The sequence below is a fragment of the Colias philodice genome, chromosome 20, assembly GCF_061535455.1.
Source record: "Colias philodice isolate Cphi_HAF_F1 chromosome 20, ilColPhil1 Martin Lab GWU primary, whole genome shotgun sequence".
Classification (NCBI taxonomy): Eukaryota; Metazoa; Arthropoda; class Insecta; order Lepidoptera; family Pieridae; genus Colias; species Colias philodice.
Window position 1 is genome coordinate 72469 of NC_143105.1, and position 23840 is coordinate 96308.

At 35.5% G+C, this 23840-nt stretch overlaps 1 protein-coding gene across 4 annotated transcripts in view; it reads left to right on the forward strand.

Annotated features, from left to right (window-relative positions):
- Nucleotides 1–758: 758 nt before the first annotated feature.
- The window catches only part of Dys (Dystrophin), a 433719-nt gene continuing 410637 nt past the window's right edge, over nucleotides 759–23840 (forward strand). For 2 of the 4 annotated variants that reach the window (XM_089707817.1, XM_089707818.1), the window contains exons 1-7: nucleotides 1388–1739; nucleotides 19088–19149; nucleotides 21025–21117; nucleotides 21333–21471; nucleotides 21641–21961; nucleotides 22355–22704; nucleotides 22915–23022. In XM_089707817.1, coding sequence (XP_089563943.1) covers nucleotides 1718–1739; nucleotides 19088–19149; nucleotides 21025–21117; nucleotides 21333–21471; nucleotides 21641–21961; nucleotides 22355–22704; nucleotides 22915–23022 — 1095 coding nt within the window. In that variant the 5' untranslated portion in view covers nucleotides 1388–1717. Of the gene's footprint in view, nucleotides 974–1387; nucleotides 1740–19087; nucleotides 19150–21024; nucleotides 21118–21332; nucleotides 21472–21640; nucleotides 21962–22354; nucleotides 22705–22914; nucleotides 23023–23840 lie in introns of those variants that run through there. The other 2 variants (XM_089707820.1, XM_089707819.1) reach the window with 2 other exon arrangements.

The window sequence follows — 23840 nt, forward strand, 5'->3', positions numbered from 1 at the left end:
TGAATGCGAATAGTGCTGCTCATATTGATTACCTATTATGACAACGGATTACATACAATTATTGAAATGTTAGTAGTTAGGCGTGCAAGGTGCATCATGCATCGTTATAGGCAAGTGAGGGCGAATATTCGAGCTCAGCCCATTCAAGGCCAACCGCGCGACTTAAAATAACCAGATACGTATCTAAAAAATAGCACAAATAAAACCACGATCGGTGAAAGTGAAGGTTTCTGTGAGGCGTTTGGACTAGGGATTTGAACAACAGGAATGTGCCCTGATAATTTGACTGCGACTTCTGACTTCTAATACATTCTCATCGGTAAAATATAGGTAGTATATTAAACTATAATCCATACTAATATTATAAATGCGAAAGTAACTCTGTCTGTCTGTCTGTTACTCAATCACGCCTAAACTACTGAACCAATTTGCATGAAATTTGGTATGGAGATATTTTGATACCCGAGAAAGGACATAGGCTACCTTTTATTGCGAATAAAAGCCATAATATACAATAAATTATATATTATGGCTTTTATTCATCATGAAAGTGTTTTTATAAGATAGCTAGGTAGGTAGTTAACTACTATACTAGTTTGAGCTAAACAACATTAATTTATTTATTTAATTACTCTCCAGGCCCAGTTTAGAAATTAGAATATAATAATTGGATACATTTGGGATTATCGTTTTAACATCATTTTTATTATAGGTAGTTGTGTTTTAAAATATCAAAATATTATAATGTCCCAGCGGGAAGCCCTGTTCGTGTATTGTGCCATCTAGTGTGTACAGAAGATACTCAGTGTGTAGTGAAAGTTAAAGGTCGCAAACAATGGTAGTACGCGATACTACCGCAAGATGGCACTCCCTTCACCACTTGGTCAACGGAAACTAACTTGGATTGTAGAAATTGGAGAAGTTCCTCCATACAGAAGTGGGCCATATGAGAAACACCTTAATTACAGCAAAAGTGAGTACCTATATAAGACCTTTTGATAAAATAAATTTCAAACAACGATGACTTGTTCAACAACAAGCTTACTGTAATTTAAATAAATTGAATTAATGTAAATTAACTTAATGCTAGGTAGTATCTGTGTCTTCGTAATGATTTTGAAATATAGATGTTCTACCTTCCTATGTCTGAAGGAATCTTTAAAGTTAGGTAACACATTTTATAGTACCCAATTAACTTTGTTTTTTTTATCATTAACGCTAAGGACGGAAGAAGACAATACTTAATAAAATCAATATTTTTAACCAAGTAAAACGTTTGAACGCCGCGCCGCGGGTCGTTTCGAGCTTCCACTTGAATAGATGACGTTTGTAATGTTATCTGTGGATAAATTGCGCCTGTAGCGCCACTGACGGTGACGGCTGCGGGCCGCGGGTTTCGTGAATCGTGTGTCATCTAAAATCTTGTTTCGACTTTTCGAGTTGTTTGTAGTTTCGTTTCGCTGCTGTCTGCGGCTCGTCCATCCGCATTTTTCTGTTTTTCGTGTATTTAATCGAACAAAAGTTCAGAAAAGTGTTTTTAAAACTAGTGAAAGTGTCTAGCTCTCGCATGAAAAAGTTTTCATCGAGTGAAGTGTGACAGAAAAAGTTTTAACAAAGTTTTTAACTTGGGAGTGGCGGTGTGTGTTTGTCATGTCTCAGAAAGTTTGGATTGTAACTGAAAGTTGATCGGAATTATAAGAAGAGATCGCTGGTGATTATGGAGTTGAATAGTAGCGTCGGTGAGTAAAATACGAGGGCGTAATAGCCTGAATTGGGTGGCCTCGGTGGTTATAAACATTACTTGAAGTAGACCTTGAAGTTATCGTAAGATTCAAGTAATCAAGTTGTGATGCAATTAGGTAACGCGAAGTGATGTCTACTTCTTTTTTACAGATTTTTAGGTGATTCTAGCCGGATGTTATCTTATCTTTTGCTATGTACACAGACGTGATAAAGTTTAAAAGCAAACTTCTCGTAAATATTACGGATTATCCATTATGCGATAACACCGCATACTTTCACCGAAAAATATATTTAGATGAGTTTGTAGGAGCTTACTTAATCAATTACTTATTCTTATTTAGGTAAATGGGTTGACTTTAGAAACGTGCGGCACGAATTTCGGCGCGATTTTAATTTTTATCGATCGATAATGATGCCCCGAAACATACATTAGCGGCTTTTCGTGCGGAAACGTGTAATTACAGAGAAATATTTTTTTTAATTTTTGAGATTATGTTCAAAATTGTTTGAGTTACATTGACAAAACTATAAGAATTGTGTTTGAAAGAGATAACAAATGTCTTAATGTACATATTAAAAACCATAGTTCATTCAAAAGCATGTTGCTGAGGGGACAACAATTCATACGGGTTATTGGCGAGCATATGATTGTTTGGGGCAATATGGGTATGTTATCAATAAGTTAATCACTCAGAGTTCAGACCCAGACAACCCATTTGTTGCCTCTGACCCATTTGAGTCCCAGTGGCATGTTGTAAAAGATTTTTTAAAAAAGATAACTATAACCACCCAGCAAACTTCGGTGATAATATTATAGAATATGTGGAGACGATGGGTGGAAAAAAATAAAATGGATCCATTCATTGCCATTGTAAATTGTATCAAACATGTATACAAGATTTGAATAAATAATTATTTTAAAAAAATGTTTTTATTGTATGTATATTGCACACAAATTGTTAATCACAGAACCGAATCTGTCCACCCCAATTCCACGTGGTACTTGTCTGTCATACACTAGAGTGTATTAAAAAAGTCGGAGGCGCGGAGGAGCGTGGCGCCCGCGTGTGCTGAGGAGCAGGCAGAGTCAAGCGAGCCGGAGTGGCTGAGGCTGGTCGCCAAAGGCGACCAAAAAGCCCAAGCTACGAAGGCGAGTGAAGACTCCTGCCTGCAACGAGGTACACGGGGGCAAGCGCCACGTTCTGCAGCGCCGGAGCAGTTAAGAAAGCCCCTAATCTTCGTTATATTTCTAACTACATCACTACATACTATAAAACAAAGTCACTTTCTCTATCCCTATGTCCCTTTGTATGCTTAAATCTTTCAAACTACGCAACGGATTTTGATGCGGTTTTTTTTAATAGATAGAGTGATTCAAGAGGAAGGTCTTAGTATATAATTTATTAGGTATATGTCAAAGCGGGCGAAGCCGCGGGCGGTAAGCTAGTATAAATATAATCTCAAAAAAAATAAAAAAAAAAATAGAAGGGGGGGTTTCCTCACCCCCCCACTTTATAGGGGGTCTCCCCTTACCTCCCCCCTCCCTTTCCCTCCCCTCCCCCCCCTTAATTCGTGCCGCAAATTTCTAAAGAAATACCAGGTAAATAATTAAGATTTTAATACAATATACCTAAGTTGTCCTATGTCTATAGTAAAGTAAACAAACAAATAACAAGTAGGTATAAAGGTATGTGGTTAAAAAAATAAATTTAAGTAATAAAAATTCGTCAGGGTGTACCCTTGGGGGCGCTAAAGAAACATCTATTTTTTATGGTTTTATTGGCAAGAATAGCCTAAAATAAACCCTTTTTATTCTTTGTATTTTTTCTCTAATGTTGATAGTTTTCGAGATAATCGAGTTTTAATATACTCATTTATAATGGAATCTGAACTTACGACGATATTTTGAAATTTTTTTTTAGTCAGTATAACACCTATTTTTTATGGTTTTATTGGCAAGTATAGCCTAAAATAAACCCTTTTTATTCTTTGTATTTTTTCTCTTAGGTTGATAGTTTTCGAGATAATCGAGTTTTAATATACTCCTTTACAATGGGATCTGAACTTAGACGAAATTTTGAAATTTTTTTTAGTCTATATAATACCTATTTTTTATGGTTTTATCGGCAAGAATAGCCTAAAATAAAACCTTTTTATTCTTTGTATTTTTTCTCTAATGTTGATAGTTTTCGAGATAATCGAGTTTTAATATACTCCTTTACAATGGGATCTGAACTTAGACGATATTTTGAAATTTTTTTTTAGTCAGTATAACACCTATTTTTTATGGTTTTATTGGCAAGTATAGCCTAAAATAAACCCTTTTTATTCTTTGTATTTTTTCTCTTAGGTTGATAGTTTTCGAGATAATCGAGTTTTAATATACTCCTTTACAATGGGATCTGAACTTAGACGAAATTTTGAAATTTTTTTTTAGTCTATATAATACCTATTTTTTATGGTTTTATCGGCAAGAATAGCCTAAAATAAACCCTTTTTATTCTTTGTATTTTTTCTCTTAGGTTGATAGTTTTCGAGATAATCGAGTTTTAATATACTCATTTACAATGGAATCTGAACTTAGACGATATTTTGAAATTTTTTTTTTAGTCTATATAATACCTATTTTTTATGGTTTTATTGGCAAGAATAGCCTCAAATAAACCCTTTTTATTCTTTGTGTTTTTTCTCTAAGGTTGATAGTTTTCGAAATAATCAAGCGAGTGTTTTCTGGCACTACGCCGGCTGCTGCCGCAGCACGCTCGCTGCGCTCGCTCGGCTCGTGCGGGTCTTACAGAGTTCTAACCTAACCTAGCAACCAGCTTTCTGCCCTGAGTCGGGGTGGGTAGATTTGGGTAGGTAAAGGGAGCCGTCGGTCGCGGTTGCTTTTCGGCAACGTGGTTTTCAGCGACGTGGGCAGTCGGGACTGCATCTGCAGTTTTCACTGCGAATCCCGCGACGACCTACGCCCGGATACACCCGGTGAATGTCCCGCAACAGTCTGCGAAAGCGAGCGGCGTCACTTGGCAGGCTTTTCAATATATTTTGCCGGTACATAAATTCGCCCATATACCATTTTAAGCGCGCTACGCTGCGGCATGTACGGCAATGACGTTTTAATTCAAGCCACTGGCGCTCTATTGTGTTTATATGCACCTTTACCCGCACCATGGTCGGGTCGTCCAGAATCTCAGGTACTTGCTGACCAAGCGCTGTATTTACTGGTATATCCACAGTGCCGTTGACAAATTCGACACTGTGGTTTACCCTGTAGTGGCCACCCATGCCCAACCTTCGCTCCACACCCAAATAACTCCTGTGACAATCCGACATAATGTGTGTTCCAGGGCGCACATTTGCCCCTATTATAGGCTGCAGAGTCTCCATGCTCTTGTCCGGTACCAACTCGACGTGGACTTTCTTAGTCAGACGACTCACGCAACCAAAAGTCCATACTTGATGCTGCAGAAGCCGACCACGGTGGTACTTCCTCGTGTAGAGGTGGGATTCATCTACCTCTACAACATCTTCAGGACCACCGATCAGATCTCGGTCATGGGCCTCTGCAGTATCGCAGACCTCCCTCAAAAAATGATATATCTGGATGGCTGATTTTTTTGACACCCCTACGTCTTTTGCCGCCTGCGTCACTTTGTCTCGACGCAGGAAGTGGAGAATCAGTCCAATTACTGGCAAAAAGGGTATATTAACTCTTTCAAAGAATGTATTTTTCAGAGGACTTATAATTTTATTGCATCCCTGACGCCTGCATCGCCAACGAAAACCCATTTTGTAACTTTCCTTCGCCTCCCTATTCATGGGTCTGCTACAAATTGGACAGCGAGGAACGCGCTGTGGTAATAGATACCACGCTTTGGCAGCTTCAACAGCGCGTTCCTCGCTGTTTATTTTGCCGGCGACATTCCATAAAGAAAAATTATTGATTAAAAGTAGGGACCTATACTGGTTGTCCATACTTTAAAATCAACAATAACAACTCAACAACAATAACAACTCAACAACAATAATAAGAATAACAACCAACAAGAACAATGACAAACCAACAAAAACAATAACAAACCAACAAAAACAATAACAAATCAACAAAAACAATAACAAATCAACAAGAACAAATAACAATAACGACAACAGAGACGAATTATTTTTAGAGAAATTAGCAAAATTTCCGAAAGCAAGTTTTTTTAAATGTTTTTACATACTTTCTTATATCGAAATTGAGTGTTTACCGTAAGGAGAGCCGCGTCCATACAAACAGCACTTAGAAGAAATTCGCATTTTTTGAAATTTTGTATAATAATGAAGATTTATTAGCTGGTTGTGCTTGATAAACTAAAATTAAACACTTTTTAGTCTTTGCATTATTTCTCTACGTAGTATAGTTTCCCTGTAAATTGAGACTGAAAATCTGAATAAAAAATGTTCTACAGTAAGTTTCTCGAAAACTATCAACCTTAGAGAAAAAATACAAAGAATAAAAAGGGTTTATTTTAGGCTATTCTTGCCGATAAAACTATAAAAAATAGGTATTATATAGACAAAAAAAAAATTTCAAAATTTCGTCTAAGTCCAGATCCTATTGTAAATGAGTATATTATAACTCGATTATCTCGAAAACTATGAACATCAGAGAAAAAATACAAAGAATAAAAAGGTTTTATTTTAGGCTATACTTGCCAATAAAACCATAAAAAATAGGTGTTATACTGACTAAAAAAAAATTTCAAAATTTCGTCTAAGTTCAGATTCCATTGTAAATGAGTATATTAAAACTCGATTATCTCGAAAACTATCAACCTAAGAGAAAAAATACAAAGAATAAAAAGGTTTTATTTTAGGCTATTCTTGCCAATAAAACCATAAAAAATAGGTGTTATACTGACTAAAAAAAAATTTCAAAATTTCGTCTAAGTCTTTTTTCCATAGCGCCCCCAAGGCTACACCCCAACCAAAACTTTACTTTACTCATGATTAAATTTTGATCCTCAGTGATCCTATAGGAAGGACTTGGACCTAAATGTACTAGATTTTTATTAATTATTTATTTGTTGCTATTTATAGCAAATATAACAACATCTTGAAGTTTTCTATTTTAACACATACAATGTTCATATTATGTTTGAGGTCAATATTTAAAATTTGAATAAATGTTTCTTACTTATTTATTTAAAATGTTTTTAAATTTATCAATTAATTAACACATACAAAAAAATAGTAATATATTATAATTATAAATTATATGACAATGAATTGCTTTTGTATACTTAGGTGACATTGATATTATATTCAAAATATAATTATACTATCGTACTTACATTTTAATGAATAGGTATCATGAAACAAAAACCTGATTAAAAATGTAAATTAAAAACATACAATATTTATTATTGTTTAAAATCCGTTAATGGACTCTAATCACTAGCTTTGAGTGAAAACAAACATCAAATTATTACGGCATCATTTGTAATCCTTACTAATATTTTCAAGTACGTATTTGCTAGCGACCCGTCTCTGCTTCACACAGGTGCAATGCTGATAGTAACTTTACCACACTATATTATGCAAGTACCTACCATACCTATAAATAATGATATGAATTGTTTAATTATACTTAGAGACAAACAGAATACAAATTTTCTAATTTATACCTACTTAGAGTTAAACAGTCTGACAGCGGAAAGCAACTTTGTTATAAGCTATGGAGTCATTCATATGTGTGATTCTTTGTAGCTTTTGTTTCATTTAGATATTTTGCTATTTTTAGCTATGTAGCTTAACTAAATATGCAACATAAGTAACAGCTTCAATAATATTTAGTCATCCAATCAAACAGCTAAGCAAATAACTTTGATCTATAACGTTGGGCTGCTTTGGATGTTGATTATGAGTCTTGCCTTAAAATCTTAATTCAGGGTAATGTTGAAGTGTGGCTTGTAAAACAATCAAAATAACCTGATCAATCTTATGTTCTGCGTTTATTCTATGAACCATTATTTCAGCATTAACACACATCATTTCTCACACAATCAATCGAGAAAATATGAATTCACATCCACTTTTTAAATTTCATGAACATATATATTTTAAATTTTAATGTTGGTAATGTGGCTGATCGTAAATGAATTATCTGTGTTGATAACATGCAACACTTGCTACGTATAAATGTGTTACGCACTAATTGGCGCAAAGAAAGCTGCATGAAATCTTAGACGCTCTCGTATTTCAGTGGATCGATCCCGGCGGATTTTGATAACGTCATCTGTTTCAAGTTTCCGAGACGACTTCTGCAGATAGCAGCCAAGCTTTGAGTGTTTCGGCGAAAATATGAATACGAAGGTTTTGAAAGTCATATGGCGATCGTCATAAATAAAAACCTATATATGGGAATACTACGTATATTATATATATACGTAAAAAAATTGTAAAAATGCATACTAATGATGAATGCTGTGAACTTGTGACTTGTAGTCTATGTGTGCGAAACAATTATATAGATGATGTCATGACACTAATTTCTATTGGTTTACGAGCGCGCACGCACATTCCTAATTTAGCTCTAACGCCAATTGTCCCGTAAAATAAAATTTAATCATTTAAAATATTCGAGTAATATCTCTGGGAAATGTTTATAATAGAATCTCTGAAAACAAGCCTTTATGACATTTTTACACCCATCAACCTCCTAAGAACATTAATAAATTATTATCACAATATACCGATACATACAGTAAGGAAACTTCATACAAAATGTTCGAAATGGCTCCCCCCCCATCAAGCGTGTTTACAAGGGTATTGAGGGGAATCGATAGTAGCGGGTGACACATCCACAGATTTTGAATATAGTATGGAAAAAAGTTTAAAGTGATGTCAATTCACATTAAATAAATATCGATTGTTTCAGTTTGTAGCCCTTTCAATAAATATATTTGTAAATACCATATCTGACTACAAGTTAAAAAGAGACTATTTTTTAATTTCTATAGATATGGCAGTATGAGTTTTATATTATGTTGACATATTTTCTATCAAAATGATAGCTACAAATAGTACCTATTAGGAGTCCAGTCTGTTTAAAGATCGCATCTATTTTTTACGGAATCTAGAAGAGCACGAAAATATAAAAAAGGAAACCTTAAAAAAATCTTGTTTAAATTTATGTGCATAATTACGTAAATATTAGGGAAGAAAAAGATAGATATTATAATTATTGTATTTTTATCGATACGTGGCGTGTCCACTTTGTCAAGCACTAAGCCTGTCAAACTATTTTCTTTTTCTTCCTAAAACAAAAAGGTAGAGGTTCTATGCTTGTATAATAATAATTTTAATTTATTTTTGCATATTTTGTGTTTTTTAATTTAATTTAATTTATCGTTTTAAAAATAATTTAGTAGGTATACCTACATACAAGTATTGTAAATTCTGGTTTAAAATAATTATTGAATATATGTATAATACAAATATCAAGCATTATAAATAATTTAGGTACATTAAATAGCCTTCGGCGTCCATAACAAAACTAGATTTCGAAATATAGCACTGATAAAAACGTATTTACTTTTACAAGCTGTATTAATTCGGATTGTTTCTTCTTGTAAATTCATATTTAGGCTACACCATTTTTGTATTTTAACGGGTTTTAATCTCCAAATTACCACAAAATCAACTGTGAAAAAAAGCAAACAGAAATATACAGGCCGAATTGATAACCTTCTCCTTTATTTTTCAAGTCGGTTAAATATCAAAAAGTAACAGCCCTATAGCTATACGTCATAATTTCATGGGGGGGGGGGGCATAGAAATCTAAATAACAAGACACTAGAAGTCGTAAGCGTGCGTGACCTTGTCGCCACTCAGGTGATTTTCACATCACCAGTGCATTCGTCACTGTTCAGTTGCTCTGGAGACGTATGAGTGTATACATGGTGTGTTTCAGCAATCTACACATCACATGAAATAGTCTAGAGGTCAAGGAGGTTCAAATTACTTATTCTAAAATAAAGTAGGTACCTAAATTATCTAATTTAACAATACGGTATGATTATGAAGCAATTTACAGCTATGCGACGATGTTGAAGTCTGAAAATTACTTCTCATGTTTCGTTGTTAAACTTGAGAAAATTCAATTTTGAGGATAATAATTTTATGTATCAATTTCTACTTTCAAGGAACTTGTTTAAGTAAATAGCCACATAAGCGTAATTGTAATTAATGCAAAACTTTGAGGGTGTTTACTGTTTACATTTCTAAAAAAAAATAGTTATATAATAAATTGATTGGTTTTAGGACTAGCAATAGGCAATAGAGACAGGTGTTAATGTGGTTGTCGCGGGAAATAGCTACTATTTACGTAAATAACAACAAAGGCCCTCATGCGTTCGCGATATTCAAAGGTATACCGCCCGCACCGGTTGCTTAGCAGCCGTCATTATTTATAAAGGCGACTTCATAATTGTATAGCCTCTACGTTTTATTCGATAATACTTAATTTATTTTCGTATCGATCATGGTGTAGACTGTAGACCCTATAACATGGACGAAAATACTAGAATTTTCTGTTTGATTTATTATTAAAAAGTTTATGCCATTGTGAACATCTGCGGCTGCTTACATGTGGGCTGCATTTGTCGCTAACGAAAATGGAAAGTTATTTCCAAATATGTAGATGCTTGTCCAAATACCCCCCCCTCCCCCCCTTACGTGAGCGATGTGTGCAGTGTGAGTGTCGCCTAATGGTACGCTTCCTCTACAATGACAATTAGCGCCTGTTTTAGCTAGGGGATGCATTGTTATTAGTTTTATTTGAGGAGAGAATAACGTATTGTTTGACACCATTTTTGTATTTTCTTATATATAATTTGACGGTAACTAGGCGATGATGTGCTGAGTTAAATAACTGCGGCCGTACAGGAGATTTCATGCATTCCATAAAATAATTGAGTTCTCATAACATTTGATGGGAAGTTACATGATCCGTTCGTAAGTTACCGCAGAAGTTTCTCATGTATGTTCTGTCTACCAATTATTTTGGTGAGCCACCAAAGTTAAATTCATGAACAAGACCAATTTTGTTTATGTGGGAAATATTCTTCATACTTAATATCTAACTAACTACTTACTGAAATTTACATTCTTTACTTACGTACAAACAATTTCGCCACCGTTTATCGTTTGTAGTGAGAAGTGTTATCGATTAGATTCACTCAACAAAGATAATGTGAGAGTTAAAGATTAAACAAAGATTGGCCTAATTTTTAATATCAACTCTCTTTTAGTACAGTTTTCTAACTCCTACGCATTGTGTCTACAAAAACACTGTTTTGAATTTAGGCAACGTTGCGGTTGCGTAGTTTGTTGATTGTTTTTCTGGTGGTGGGTTAGACAAAGTTAAATGTTCAATTCAGTCTTAGTGTTAGGACGAACTCCAATTATTATTGCAGTAGTGAGTAGGTATGACATGGTCGGTGATAATAAAATTGCGAACACTGCAAAAGATAACTACTTACGTTATTACGGAGATGAATGAGAGCTGTAATACGTATTCAATATTTTTGAAAAGCCTAATATTACCTTCATACAATAAAATAATTACCATAATCTTCGGCATAAACCGAAGCATTAACTTATTTTAGAGACTTCTGAATATTTTGATAGCTCTACATTCTACCCGCAAAAATTACCTACGTTGCTTGAAAGGAAACCCTTTGAGGAGAAATCAGCGCAGCCAATAAAACAGATAATGTATAATAGAGTGACAAATGGGAGGCTCGGTAACGCGGACGCGCACATAAGGAAACTTGATGTGGCCAGCGCGTGTCCACATTACATCGATTGTCAACGTTTAACGAGCGAGAGCATCTATATTTTCCTTGCCTATAAAATAACAGTTATAGTAAATATTGCAGCTTGCTTCTATTCAACTTAGTATATATGTTACATACATTTTGATTAGGTAACTTTTATTCCAATTTAATAGCGTAAAATAAGACGTGCTATTTATGGTATGTCTATAAGATAACCGTATCTAAAACAGTAAAACTATGTAAAATTACGTCATGTACGATATCATTTATCTATGTAGTCTATTCACTATTCTGTACCCAATCATTCAGATCCTATCAGCTGTTTTGTGTGATAGTTTTCCTCACAATTTTTCATCAATTGAAATATATTAGAAGGTTCTCAATCTTGACACCGCTGTCGACAAATATGGCTAAGTATAATATTATTTTAAATGAGGTTAGAGCCTTACCTCATAACCTACAAATAAGCGTTACATCAGCTCGTCATTAGCATCAAGCTTATACTCATGGGATCAGACCTTATTCCATTGTAGTGCGTATTGCTTAGGCTGATCATTTTGTCACCCACTTTTGAAAATAGCCTGCCTTTATTGATTTATAAATAATAGGAATAGTTAATTTTGTATTGCTATACTTCTATAGCGGCGGAGAAAGCTATGTTCACAAATCAATGTTACGATATGTTAGGCTTGCTTTTATTTTGGCCCTTCTGTAACTATCGAACTATATAGACTCGATATCGATTCAGTATTTAAATACTGAGTATGCCTTACTGTAAGGCAATGAAGCGACATTGAAGTTGATCAATGTTTGCAGTGTCTATAATAATCTATACCAAGCAAAAAAAATATAATTGCATATTATCTACTGGAGATTGAGCAGACACACATTAAATAGTTTTCATTCAAAAACCACCACTGTCGTGCATAACATGATCAATAGTAAATGTACCGAGGCTGAAAGCATTGTGCCAAGGATAGTGGACAGTGCTCTGCGAACGTTTTGCGCACAGACATGTATATTTGCGTAATGACGGCGGTAATGATGTGTTGAATCGTTGCAATTATTGGACAACTCATGATTGTGAAAATGCTCTAAAAACGAGATACTTTACACGTAGTAACAAAGTACTTTAAATCTGTGACTTTACATAATACGGTCTAGATAACAATTTGAAATGCGTAAAGGAGTGTTCAGAGGCCGAAAGAGTTATGTTCGGATTTACAAACTCCAAATCAAATTCATATAACATACTATCTAAATACCACACCGCACACGTCATACAAATGAACAATACAAATGTAGAGTTATTTTGAATAGCGATCGGACTATAAAATATAAGCTTTCACAAATAGAATTAGATGTAACCATTAGCACCAAAGCGACGAATGATTCATCGTCACATGGTGGCTGGTGCACCGATACTGGGTCATGCAGCAATTAAGTTCAATAAGGGAGCATAGCGGCAACTTTCATGCGAGTGAAAATTACAAAAAATCTCGCGTCTGAGAAAGCTCCGCTATACATTTTTGTGTACAAATGTGAAATTGAGATTATGTAGGTATTATTATTTGTATGACAAAGCACTGAAATCATCAAATATCAATTTATGTACATAGTTTGATATATGGTCTCTCTACAGGTTGTTGTAGTTGTGTTATAAAAATTGTTATAGCAAGTAATTATATATGAATACGTGAAGCAAAAACTTTGCGCCCTATGAAACAAGGTAACTATCTGGTTATGAAGTTAATGTTAGAACGTGACTGGAGGATGCTAATGATATTTTAACGTGGCTAGGAAATTATCTCAAATGGTCATTTATACCTCGTTATAATATTTATCTTGTAATCTACCTTACCTGTTTTTATTGGATTGAAAGATAGAGGACTGCACCGTGTCTAGTCAGCAGTTAGTTAGCACCTTGTATAATGTTTAAAATTATGATAAAAGTGGATTAATTTATTTAATTGTGATGCACTTGGGTAAAATTTAGTTTTAAATTTTAAACTCCTATTTACAAAAAATCTCTAAACATTCAAAACTACATGTATAGTGTTCTATTGTGTTTATAAAGAAAAACTGGGCCGTATATAGAGTAAATAGGATGTGAGATTTTGTAGCTGAATGATAAAGGCATAAAGTCCCTAACAATTAAAGGAACTGCACGTCTATTAGCATAGCCCATTACGAGATACGGAAGGTGCATGTCAGCGTGTCGTAAGTGTGGCGGGGGCGCGTGCGCGCGCGCATCGCTGATGAGCTCCGCGCGGCAGCCGGCAGCCGGCAGCCCACCCAACATTGTAGCGTGGTCGATGAACCAGCCTACTGTTCGCCCATTGCTCTACTCATGTGCACGACGAATTATACTTATTGTTAAACAAATGGGAAAATATAAACCCAAAGTTAACTGAAAGTTTAACGTATTTTCTAGATTGCAAAATAATTATATCTAAACATCTTTATTTCTTGTATATATCTTACTACAATATTTAAAAAACAAGTTACCTACATAAAATTCGAAATCGAAAGATGCAAAATTTTAATCTCGTTTATGAAATAAAGCATTAATGGCTGGCAAGAAAGTTTATTATAAAGTAGAAAGCTCATATTCATTTACAATAAGCTAATTTTACTCTCATAAAAAAAAACCTTTACGTTCTTTTGTTTATTCAAATTAAGTTATTTTGTAAACTTACCAGTAAGTAATCAGAAGCTTTTGCTCGTGTTTTCTTTCAATGAGCTTTGAAATGTAGCAGATCAATGTAGTGTTATCAGGGGGTTTTTCATTCAGTAAATTAATATGTTGTAGGTTATGTTTCGCGTCATTGATTCTTCAACCAATAAATAAAATTATATTATGTTCATTTATTTATATATTTATGTATTATTATGACAAATAAAGGCACGAAAGGCACATTATATAACGGAGTTTGTATGATGCATCCTGCAATTATGGTTACGGGTGTTGGCAGCTATCGACATTGCATTTGACGTGCTCGTGCGCCACCAACGGGTCGAGTTAACGAGCTGCCTCCATTTATAATTTATATTTGTCTAATAACAATATGTTTGATGATTTCTTGCTTTGTCTGCTTGTGCTTTCCCTGAGCTGCTAGCTAAACATAATGTGTAATTGATCAATGAAATGCGAGCTTTGCGTTAACTAATCAATAAAACAACTGAAACAGAGTAGTTAGGAATAGCTAACACAGCTACACATAAACCCAGAAAATATATTTAACTCTGCATTTTGGACAGTCGAGTAAACGACACATAAGCATAACAATGCATCCAACGTTAATTTTATGGCATAATTTGTAACGCTTTAATGTGACGCAGGCGCACAGCGTCGTTTGTCAAGCACGTGTCATAACTCATAACATACCCTTCCGGCTGCACAGGCTGCACTAGCACCGCCGCGTGTTCTGACACCAGGGTCAATGGAACGGGGACCATTTATGTGTCCCGAAACGTTAGGTTGAACCATTGTTGATAGTGATGTTCCAATATGTAATGGGATAATGTGATTTCTGCCGTCTACATATATAATTGATTAGGCTGTAATATCTGCGTGGCTTTATTGGCTTTTAATTTTTTATATTCAGTGCAAATGAGTGTAAGCGATGTTCACAACCCATGAATCAAAGAAAGAGGTTTTTTGAAGGTGTTGCCGTTTTAAAATATATTCATACATAATTTATTTATTTATTTATCTAGTTAGTATTATTAATCTAGTTAATTGGTTGCTCCGGTGTAACATGCTAGAGGAATTAACCACTAGACACGTTTTCGCATGTATAACACAAATATGGTTTATGAGTCATTAGTACGAGTATGATATAACTAAAAATGATAATAGTTTCTTATCTAAATGTGTACACATGCACTCTAATGTTACAAAATTTAATATCTGATATACTAATAACTAGTAACTAGTAACTATTGTTAGAGTCTCTATATTACAGCCAGAAGCAATAAAATGTTAAATACATTCAGGAAAAAATGAACAGTTTAGTAAATAATAAATATGTATATTTATTTTGTCTTATTATTTTTTCTCATATATTTAATAGAATAGGCAAGGAATATAAATTTTACGCTAATGAATTAATAATTATTATAATCTAATGTAGAGCCTGTTATAGTATACGTACTATAATTTTACTCTACCAATTCCTTGCTGACAAAACTTTAAGGCGCGGGTCAAACACAAGCGGCGCGGGCGCGGGCGTGCCATAAGCGCACCTCTTGAATCTGTTTTGCACCACGTCCTTCTTATACATTTTGTATGAAAGAATTTTGGAAAGGCGACGAGGCGGCACGCCACGGTTGCGCCGCGGGCGTACCGCAGGCGTACCGTAGGCGCGCTTCCCCCATCGCATCCAAATAGAGGTCAATTCACGGTCATACACAATCAAAAACAAATCGGGTGGTAGTAGACCGGGAGATACTGACACAAAATTTCGAGTCATTTGTCTGTTACAATTTTTACAAAAAAAAATTTGCAGATTTTCGGCGGTATGGCGACCATTTGGAATCGTCCGAAAAGTATGGCATGGCGATTTTCATAATTGGCTGCACGACGATGGTTACCTGTGCAAAAGTTAGCCTGGTACAAATGGTTGAATTGTTTTTTTTTTAAATCAACACATTCGCGTCGGTATGGCGGGCTGTAAGTCACACCGGAAAAGTATGGCATGACACTACCGCCTACTTCTTTTTTATGGGCTATCGGTAAATTCTAAAATTTTTGTGTTACAAATCGTTTGACTTCGCTATTTTTCCGACGAGTTCGACTAACGCCCACGCGACTAAGCCGCCGGTACCAGCGTTCACACCATCGTTTTTCTTTTTGTCATTGCGTACTAAGACCCCTGTAGAACCGCCATCCTGTTACGAATGACTCGAAATTTTGTGTCAGTATCTCCCGGTCTATAGGAGACGGTAGCCTGTCAGTCAAAAATGTGTTCTCTCTGTGTGGAATTATATAGAGCTGCTATTACATACCCTTCTTCGTTTTGTTTTTAAAGGTGAATTGAATTAATCGATGAAATGATTTACACAGGTGATGGCAGTAGGGAAAGTGAAAATGAAGAAGAGCATAATGAAAGTTCCCATGTATTTACAATGTCAGAAATAAAGATAATCCTGATTTTGATTGTGTTTTTTATTTATTTGTAATTGTAATAATATTGTGGAATGATCAGTACTGTAAATACTTTTGAACTGAGATTTTAATGATAAGATTTATATGGTTTAAATGTAAACCTGTGTTTGAAAACCATATTTTATCTATACTAATATTATAAAGAGGAAAGGTTTGTATGTATGTATGTATGTATGTATGTATGTATGTATGTATGTATGGTTTTAGACCCTGAGAAAGAACATAGGCTACCTTTTATTGCGAAATATGTACCACGGGCGAAGCCGGGGCGGACCGCTAGTACAATATAAATTTTGTGTTATTTTAACCTTCTTTTCTTCCATCATTACACCAGTACTACTTTAAAATTACTTTAAAAGTACTATAAAATTTTCCAAGTAAATTCCAACATTTTCAACAAAGATATATTTGCAATTGTGGGGTTATCCTCGCTATTTACTTACAAGGAATTATCAAAACAAAATCGTTACTTTCAAATTAATGTTAATCTCTTTTAGCACAAAAAACATAATTTTACTAAATTATGCATGAAGAAAATGCATTTAACCACTCTATAAATATCATTTTCGGACGCCAACAGCGCGCCCGCGGTGCGCCCGATGCGCGCCGCGCCGCTTGTATATGTCCCGCGCCTAAGATGTAGGTAATTAATATTGAAGCAATGCAATAGCAATGAATATTATCACACACATGATCCTCGAATTTGGGTGATAATTTACAAAAAACGACCTTCACACATGACGTGCTTAGCGGCAACTTGGTTACTAGATGAAACAAGACACTTGACGTAATGATATGTTATGCACAACAAATTATTTGTATTTTTTCATATTTTTATTTTCCTTAGCAATATTCGAAGACTTCTCATACCAAATAACAGGCAAATAACAAATTAATGTCACAAAAAAACTAATAAAAATGTTAAATTCCACTTATTTTGTAGCTGTTACAAAAGGTTCAACTGTAAACGAAGTCAATTTGCAAAGGTGAAACTAAAATGAGCGTAATTAACTTTGACCTTCACATTTTGAATCTTATTATACTAAAAGACATTTTTTACATCTCTGTTGTTGTGTCACATTTTTGTAAACTCAGTGTTTACAAAAATGTGTCAGGGTGGGGTTTCCCAAAATGTCACGTGTTGCGTCTTACACTTGGTCTTACATCAAGACGATAGCGCGAGAAACGTCATGCTTCAGAAGATCCTTTGGGAATGTATCAAAATGACAAAGTCTAAGTCTAATTGCTTGCTTTTGTACACTTACATTATGGAGTTTAAATACAAAACGAGCAAAGTCACAGAAAGGTGCTAGTTCTTCATATTATGTCTTCCCAAGGTCGAACTTGGCAAGGGAGGTGCGGCGAGCATTAAACTGCTGGAGCGTGTAAAGATGGTTCTGTGGAACAAATGTTAGTGCATTGGAAGAAGTGATAGTGATCACAAGACGGTGGTTATCTTATTAGAGATAATTGGCGTATAGTTTAAAGAATTTCGTCAATGTTAATTTGTTACATTTATGTGCGAAAAATTTTGTTACTAATTAAACAAATCATTTAATGGAGTATTTCAATTTGCTGAAATGTATTCAATGCTCCCTCAAAGAGCAGTCTCTTTCATTACATGAAGATATACACTTAAATAATTCAAAAAGAATATCTATTCAACATCCTCTGTGTTCACATAATATAACGAAATGTAGGACTCAGTCGACTGACACTAAACAAAAGTATATTCTTATCATTATCACGGTATAGCTAATGAACACCATCGACTGGCAGTCACAACTCACTCATCGCTAAATACTTCTAAAACACTATTGTCTATAAACACGCAATATTTTCAATACAATACCTATTTCTTGTGAATAAATAATAATTATTACAATAATAGTGGTTAGATCCAATACCGGTTTGTGTCTCAATGAGGTGTTCGTAATGAATAAGTGATAAGATAATGCTGACGCTGCTGAAAACGGTCGAGGCGTTTGTCGGTGCTCCTTGGGAATGTATGTATGGTTAGACGTCTGAAATTGTAGTATAGAGCAGGATGAGTGTAGGAACTCGGAAATATTGGCAGATGTAATTGTGTTTCCCCTACATTTATGTTTCAAACAGACTTCAAAAAAGGGACGAAGTTATTCAATTCGATCGTTTGTATATTTTTGAGCAGGAATTAAGCATATTTATTAAATCTTTTTCATTGCATCATAGTCATCAATTAAAAAAATGTCTTTGGTTATATCAACACCTAGAGCAATTCTCTGGGTTTTATGAAATGTAGTTAGAAAAGTTTACATAAACTCATTAATTTATTGAAATAATTTGTTAACATAACATTTTTTATCTATTTCAGATGAAAGAGAAGACGTGCAAAAGAAAACTTTCGCGAAATGGATCAATTCACAACTAGCCAAGGTGAGTGACGCAGTTTCTCCAACATACAACTAGTTTTATGTTTCATCTACTGTCATTTCAATATGTACATTTTAAAATTTGTATAATACCAAAAAATTTGTTGGCGGCAAAGTTTTGGATTCCTTGAAAATAATAGTTAATTTAATAAAAAGTACAGCAGTTTAGTTACACTTGTTGTCAGACAATCGGACAATAGATCTTTTCGATTTTTATATGGAATTTCAGGTAAATAAAAACTGAATATAAAGTGGCTATTGAATATAGTTGGTAAAATCTCACAGTGTTTTTATTTGACTTTGACTTGATCATTTAACGCCTCATAAATCTCATTTATCTGGGACACCCCGAAACGGAATGTTTAATAAGCAACAAATGAAAACAGATCTAGAAGTAATTAATGGAGTAGAGATAATCGTATCAGCTGAGAGTCGGAACGGCTTCGGTGAGTTATCGGCTAATTGAACTGCAACACGAAATGTTTACTGTTATCGCCTTCATTATAAACTGTTTTACATGCGTCTCAAATCCGTTCTGTTTCACTCGCTATGCGCCCGATTTGACAGCGAAACAGAAACATAACTTAAACTCTATGTTCAAACTTTAATGCACCCGCAATATGCCAGGAATGTTTCGCTTGAGGAATTTCAATACTATTAAATATGCAAGATAACAACTATCTTGATGACTTTGCGAAATCAAAATGTATATTCGTATTGCACGCCTCATAAGCGAAGCGTTGAGGTGGGTACTACCACAGACTGTACTACTGTCACTTCGCGCAAAACATCTAATTTTTCAAACTTAAAATGTCTTTATGTATCATACATTGCACTTGTAAGATAATACATACACACACATATTAAGAAAAAACACTATTTTTAACATTCATGATATTTTTGATGTCATTTTTGTTATTTAAACTAGTTAAAAAACAGTTTAAAAAAGTTCTGTCTTGGACGTCCGTGTGTCTGTATGTGCGGAGGATTTTCTTGTTAACACGATAGCGACCGAAATACTTTACTAATCGAGTCTTTTTTTTTCTCTTACGCTTGAGTATGCTCAGGAATAGAACCCTTTCATTTTTCAGGGTCTGATTCGATGTGGTTTAATTGTTATTAAATAAACAAAAATAATAATTAATAAATAATTATTAAAAAAAAAATTATGAGGCGTGCACTTTTGGATTTTCCAAACTATTTATTTGTTCTGCGAGGTTTTTGTTAGAAACCTTTAGAAGCGTCGCAATTGGTTATACTTGCTGCAATTACTTAATTGAATTAATAAAAGTTTATTTCCAAGAACAAACATAAAAAAATCTGTATGTACTTAATAATAGTCATATGTAAATAATGGCGCATACAGAAGAATATAAAGGAGCGGCAAATTGTCTTGTCAATGATTGAGTTGCATTGATTTAAATATCCATCAATGACCAATGATATCTGATACTAATTCCAGCTGATTTATCTCCACGCTCGCGACGTATAACGGCATTTAGATCTCTACTGCAATAGATTAAGGATCAAATTCCCCCGTTAATGACTGTTGCTTACGATGCTGTGACAGGCCATTGACCTTCGTTAATGAGAGGAGTATTTTAATTGGTGCTTAATAAGCTCTTTATCAAGTACAATGTTATGTAACTGCTGTAAGATGAATTTAAATTGTTTGAGCGTGTAGAATTTTTTATGAATAAGTACGGGATTATTTTTTGTATTGGGGTCTAGTAAAAATAGACCTAGTTAAATCGACATTCGTTGGTATTGCAAATAATTTTTAGTTATCAAAATAATTAAACAAACGAATAAAATAATGAAATAGTAATCAGAATAAGGTTGAAGAAGATACTGAATGGTTTGGTCTGTTTTATTTCAGCATGGCAAGCCGCTCGTCGAAGACCTGTTCCAGGACCTGCGGGATGGAGAGGTGCTGCTCTCCCTGCTCGAGATCCTCACCGACCAGCAGTTTGTAAGTTACTGTATAATTACGTATTTGGGAATAGTATAATCTAACTGATACTTCCGCATTATGGAACTACGAGATATTTTTCCAGATAAAAATGTACGTCCAATGTATGTCCATCATAATATAAAATTCATTATACTCGTTTTTATGCATCTATAGCTCATACATCGGTTGCATTTTGTTTTGTTTTCTTCACGATTACCTAATGATGATTTCAGAAACGCGAGCGCGGGCGCATGCGCGTGCACCACCTGAACAACGTGAACGCGGCGCTGCGCGCGCTGGCCGCGGCCGGCGTGCGGCTCGTCAACATCAGCAGCGGCGACATCGTCGACGGGAACCCCAAGCTGGTGCTAGGTGAGCTGCCTCCTTCATAACAGAATGTGGTTAGGGTGTAGAACATGCCTTCTGCAGGAAAAATGAGTTCATCTGAAACTTGTTTTATGTGAATTAGAAGCCCTTTGTATTGAAATTAAAGTTTAGATGAATTTGAATTTATTTTAAAATAAATTTTTAATGATTTCAGGTTTGGTGTGGAGCATTATTCTGCACTGGCAAGTACACTACCACCTCAAGGAGCTCATGTCGGAACTGCAGCAGACCAACCTCGAGAAGACGCTGCTCGCGTGGTGCCGGACGCACACGCAGAAGTACTCGGGCGTGGACGTGACGAACTTCAGCAGCTCGTGGGCGGACGGGCTGGCGTTCAACGCGCTGCTGCACCGCTGGCGGCCGCAGCTGTTCGAGTGGGCGGCGCTGGCGGCGCGCCCGCCCGCCCAGCGGCTCGACCACGCCTTCCGCCTCGCGCACACGCACCTGCACATCGACCGCCTGCTCGACCCCGAGGGTCTGCGCTTCATTACTATTTTTCATATAGCTTATAATAAAATACAATATAATTCTTTTAGATTATTTTTTTTATGCCACTGACGTACTATTAACAACTATAATTCACGAACGCTTATTAAAAGATCGCCAAAAAATATACAATCCAAAATATGATTAGTAAACATTTATATTCATTAAAAAACTCTGCCTAATGTATGCGTAAACAGAGTTTTGCTTCGGACAATTTTTGTGCTCGTGCTTTTTGATTGTATGTCAAAATACACTACGTTCCTTTGTAATTTCTAATTAATATTTTGGATTCTTCCTGTCGTTATTTAATAAAGGTAATTCGTATCAATTATTTAGCTAACTTGTGTATAAAACGTCTTATGGAATATCGGTATAATTACAGACGTGAACACGCCGAACCCGGACAAGAAGTCTATAATGATGTACGTGATGTGCCTGTTCCAATCGCTGCCGCACGGCGAGGGGGCGGGTGAGGCGGGGGGTGACGGGCTGGAGGGCGAGGCGGGGGGTGTGGAGGGCGAGGGGGCGGAGGGCGGCGCGTCGCGGCCGCTGTCGTGCGCCACCACGGGCTCGGCGGAGCTGGGCGCGTACGGCGGCGCGCTGGAGGAGGCGCTCGCGGCGCTGCTGGGCGGCGAGGAGCGCCTGGCCGCGCACCCGCTGCCCGCGCGCGACGACTACCCGCACCCGGGCGAACACCTCGCCGCGCTCAAGGAACACTTCCACACGCATGAGGTAATCATGATTTTGTTCCTTTGAATTAACTATGAATGTAATATACTATAAAATAGGATAAAGCTCTCAAATTTGACACTCACAAAATAATACAAAAACATTAAATCTAAATGGAAAAAAATCCATAAAGTTACTACTATAATAAGTTACTGTAGTTATACGTTTTAAATATTGTAAATATTCTCCATTAAATTCTATTTTGTTTTGCAGAAATTTCTCCTGGAACTATCTGAACAGCAGTGCCGCGTGGGCGCCGTGCTGGAGGAGGGCGCGCGGCTCATACGGGACGCTGCTCTAACCAAAGAGGAGGCCAACGAGGTCAGTTGTTACTTATAATGTGTATAGTAGAGCCATTTTAATAGGCAACATTTGACAGTTCAACAAAATTCAACAACGTAACCTAGTAACGACAACATAGAATAACATGATATTTCGTTTTGTTAGAACTGCACATTTGCTTAACTTTTTTCAATTACGATTACATATTTATTATAATAATGAACGATATAAGTAATTTTAGGATTTGATTTTACTGATAAACCATTCTAAACATAATAAACAATTTCTGATTTAAAGAACTGACGTCGCTACAATTTTGTGTCAATAAACCTTTTTTCTTTTTAAATACCAGAGACGTTACTCTAAAAATCGAAATCAGACATCTAGAATCGAATGCATTGATTACTTGGGAATAAAAATTATCATAAATTATTGACATGTGTTTCAAGTTCGATTGACAAATGTTTCAAGTCCGTATCGATTAATTCACTTTAATCGATGTTTTTATGCAGGTTACCACCCTATGAAGATAAAATTGATAGACGTCAAATGTTGCCTATTAACCCGTGACACGTTCTACGCACAATATTTGTGTCGTAACGCAAATTGTACTGTAGCGTCCTGCGCACAAACTCTGTGCCTAACGCGGCCCGTGACATTGAAGGTCATCAGTAGAGACTTACAAGTGAATGTTTCCAGTATAAAAAATATTTCTCTATGCCTTAAACATTTATAATTCGAATCGACACGACTCCGAGACAGGCAATAGAGACCAAAACCACAAAATAAAAAAAAAAAGTGAATCATTGATTGAGTTGCGTCATCGGCCATAGTTTGTGACATTTGTCTTGTTCAAC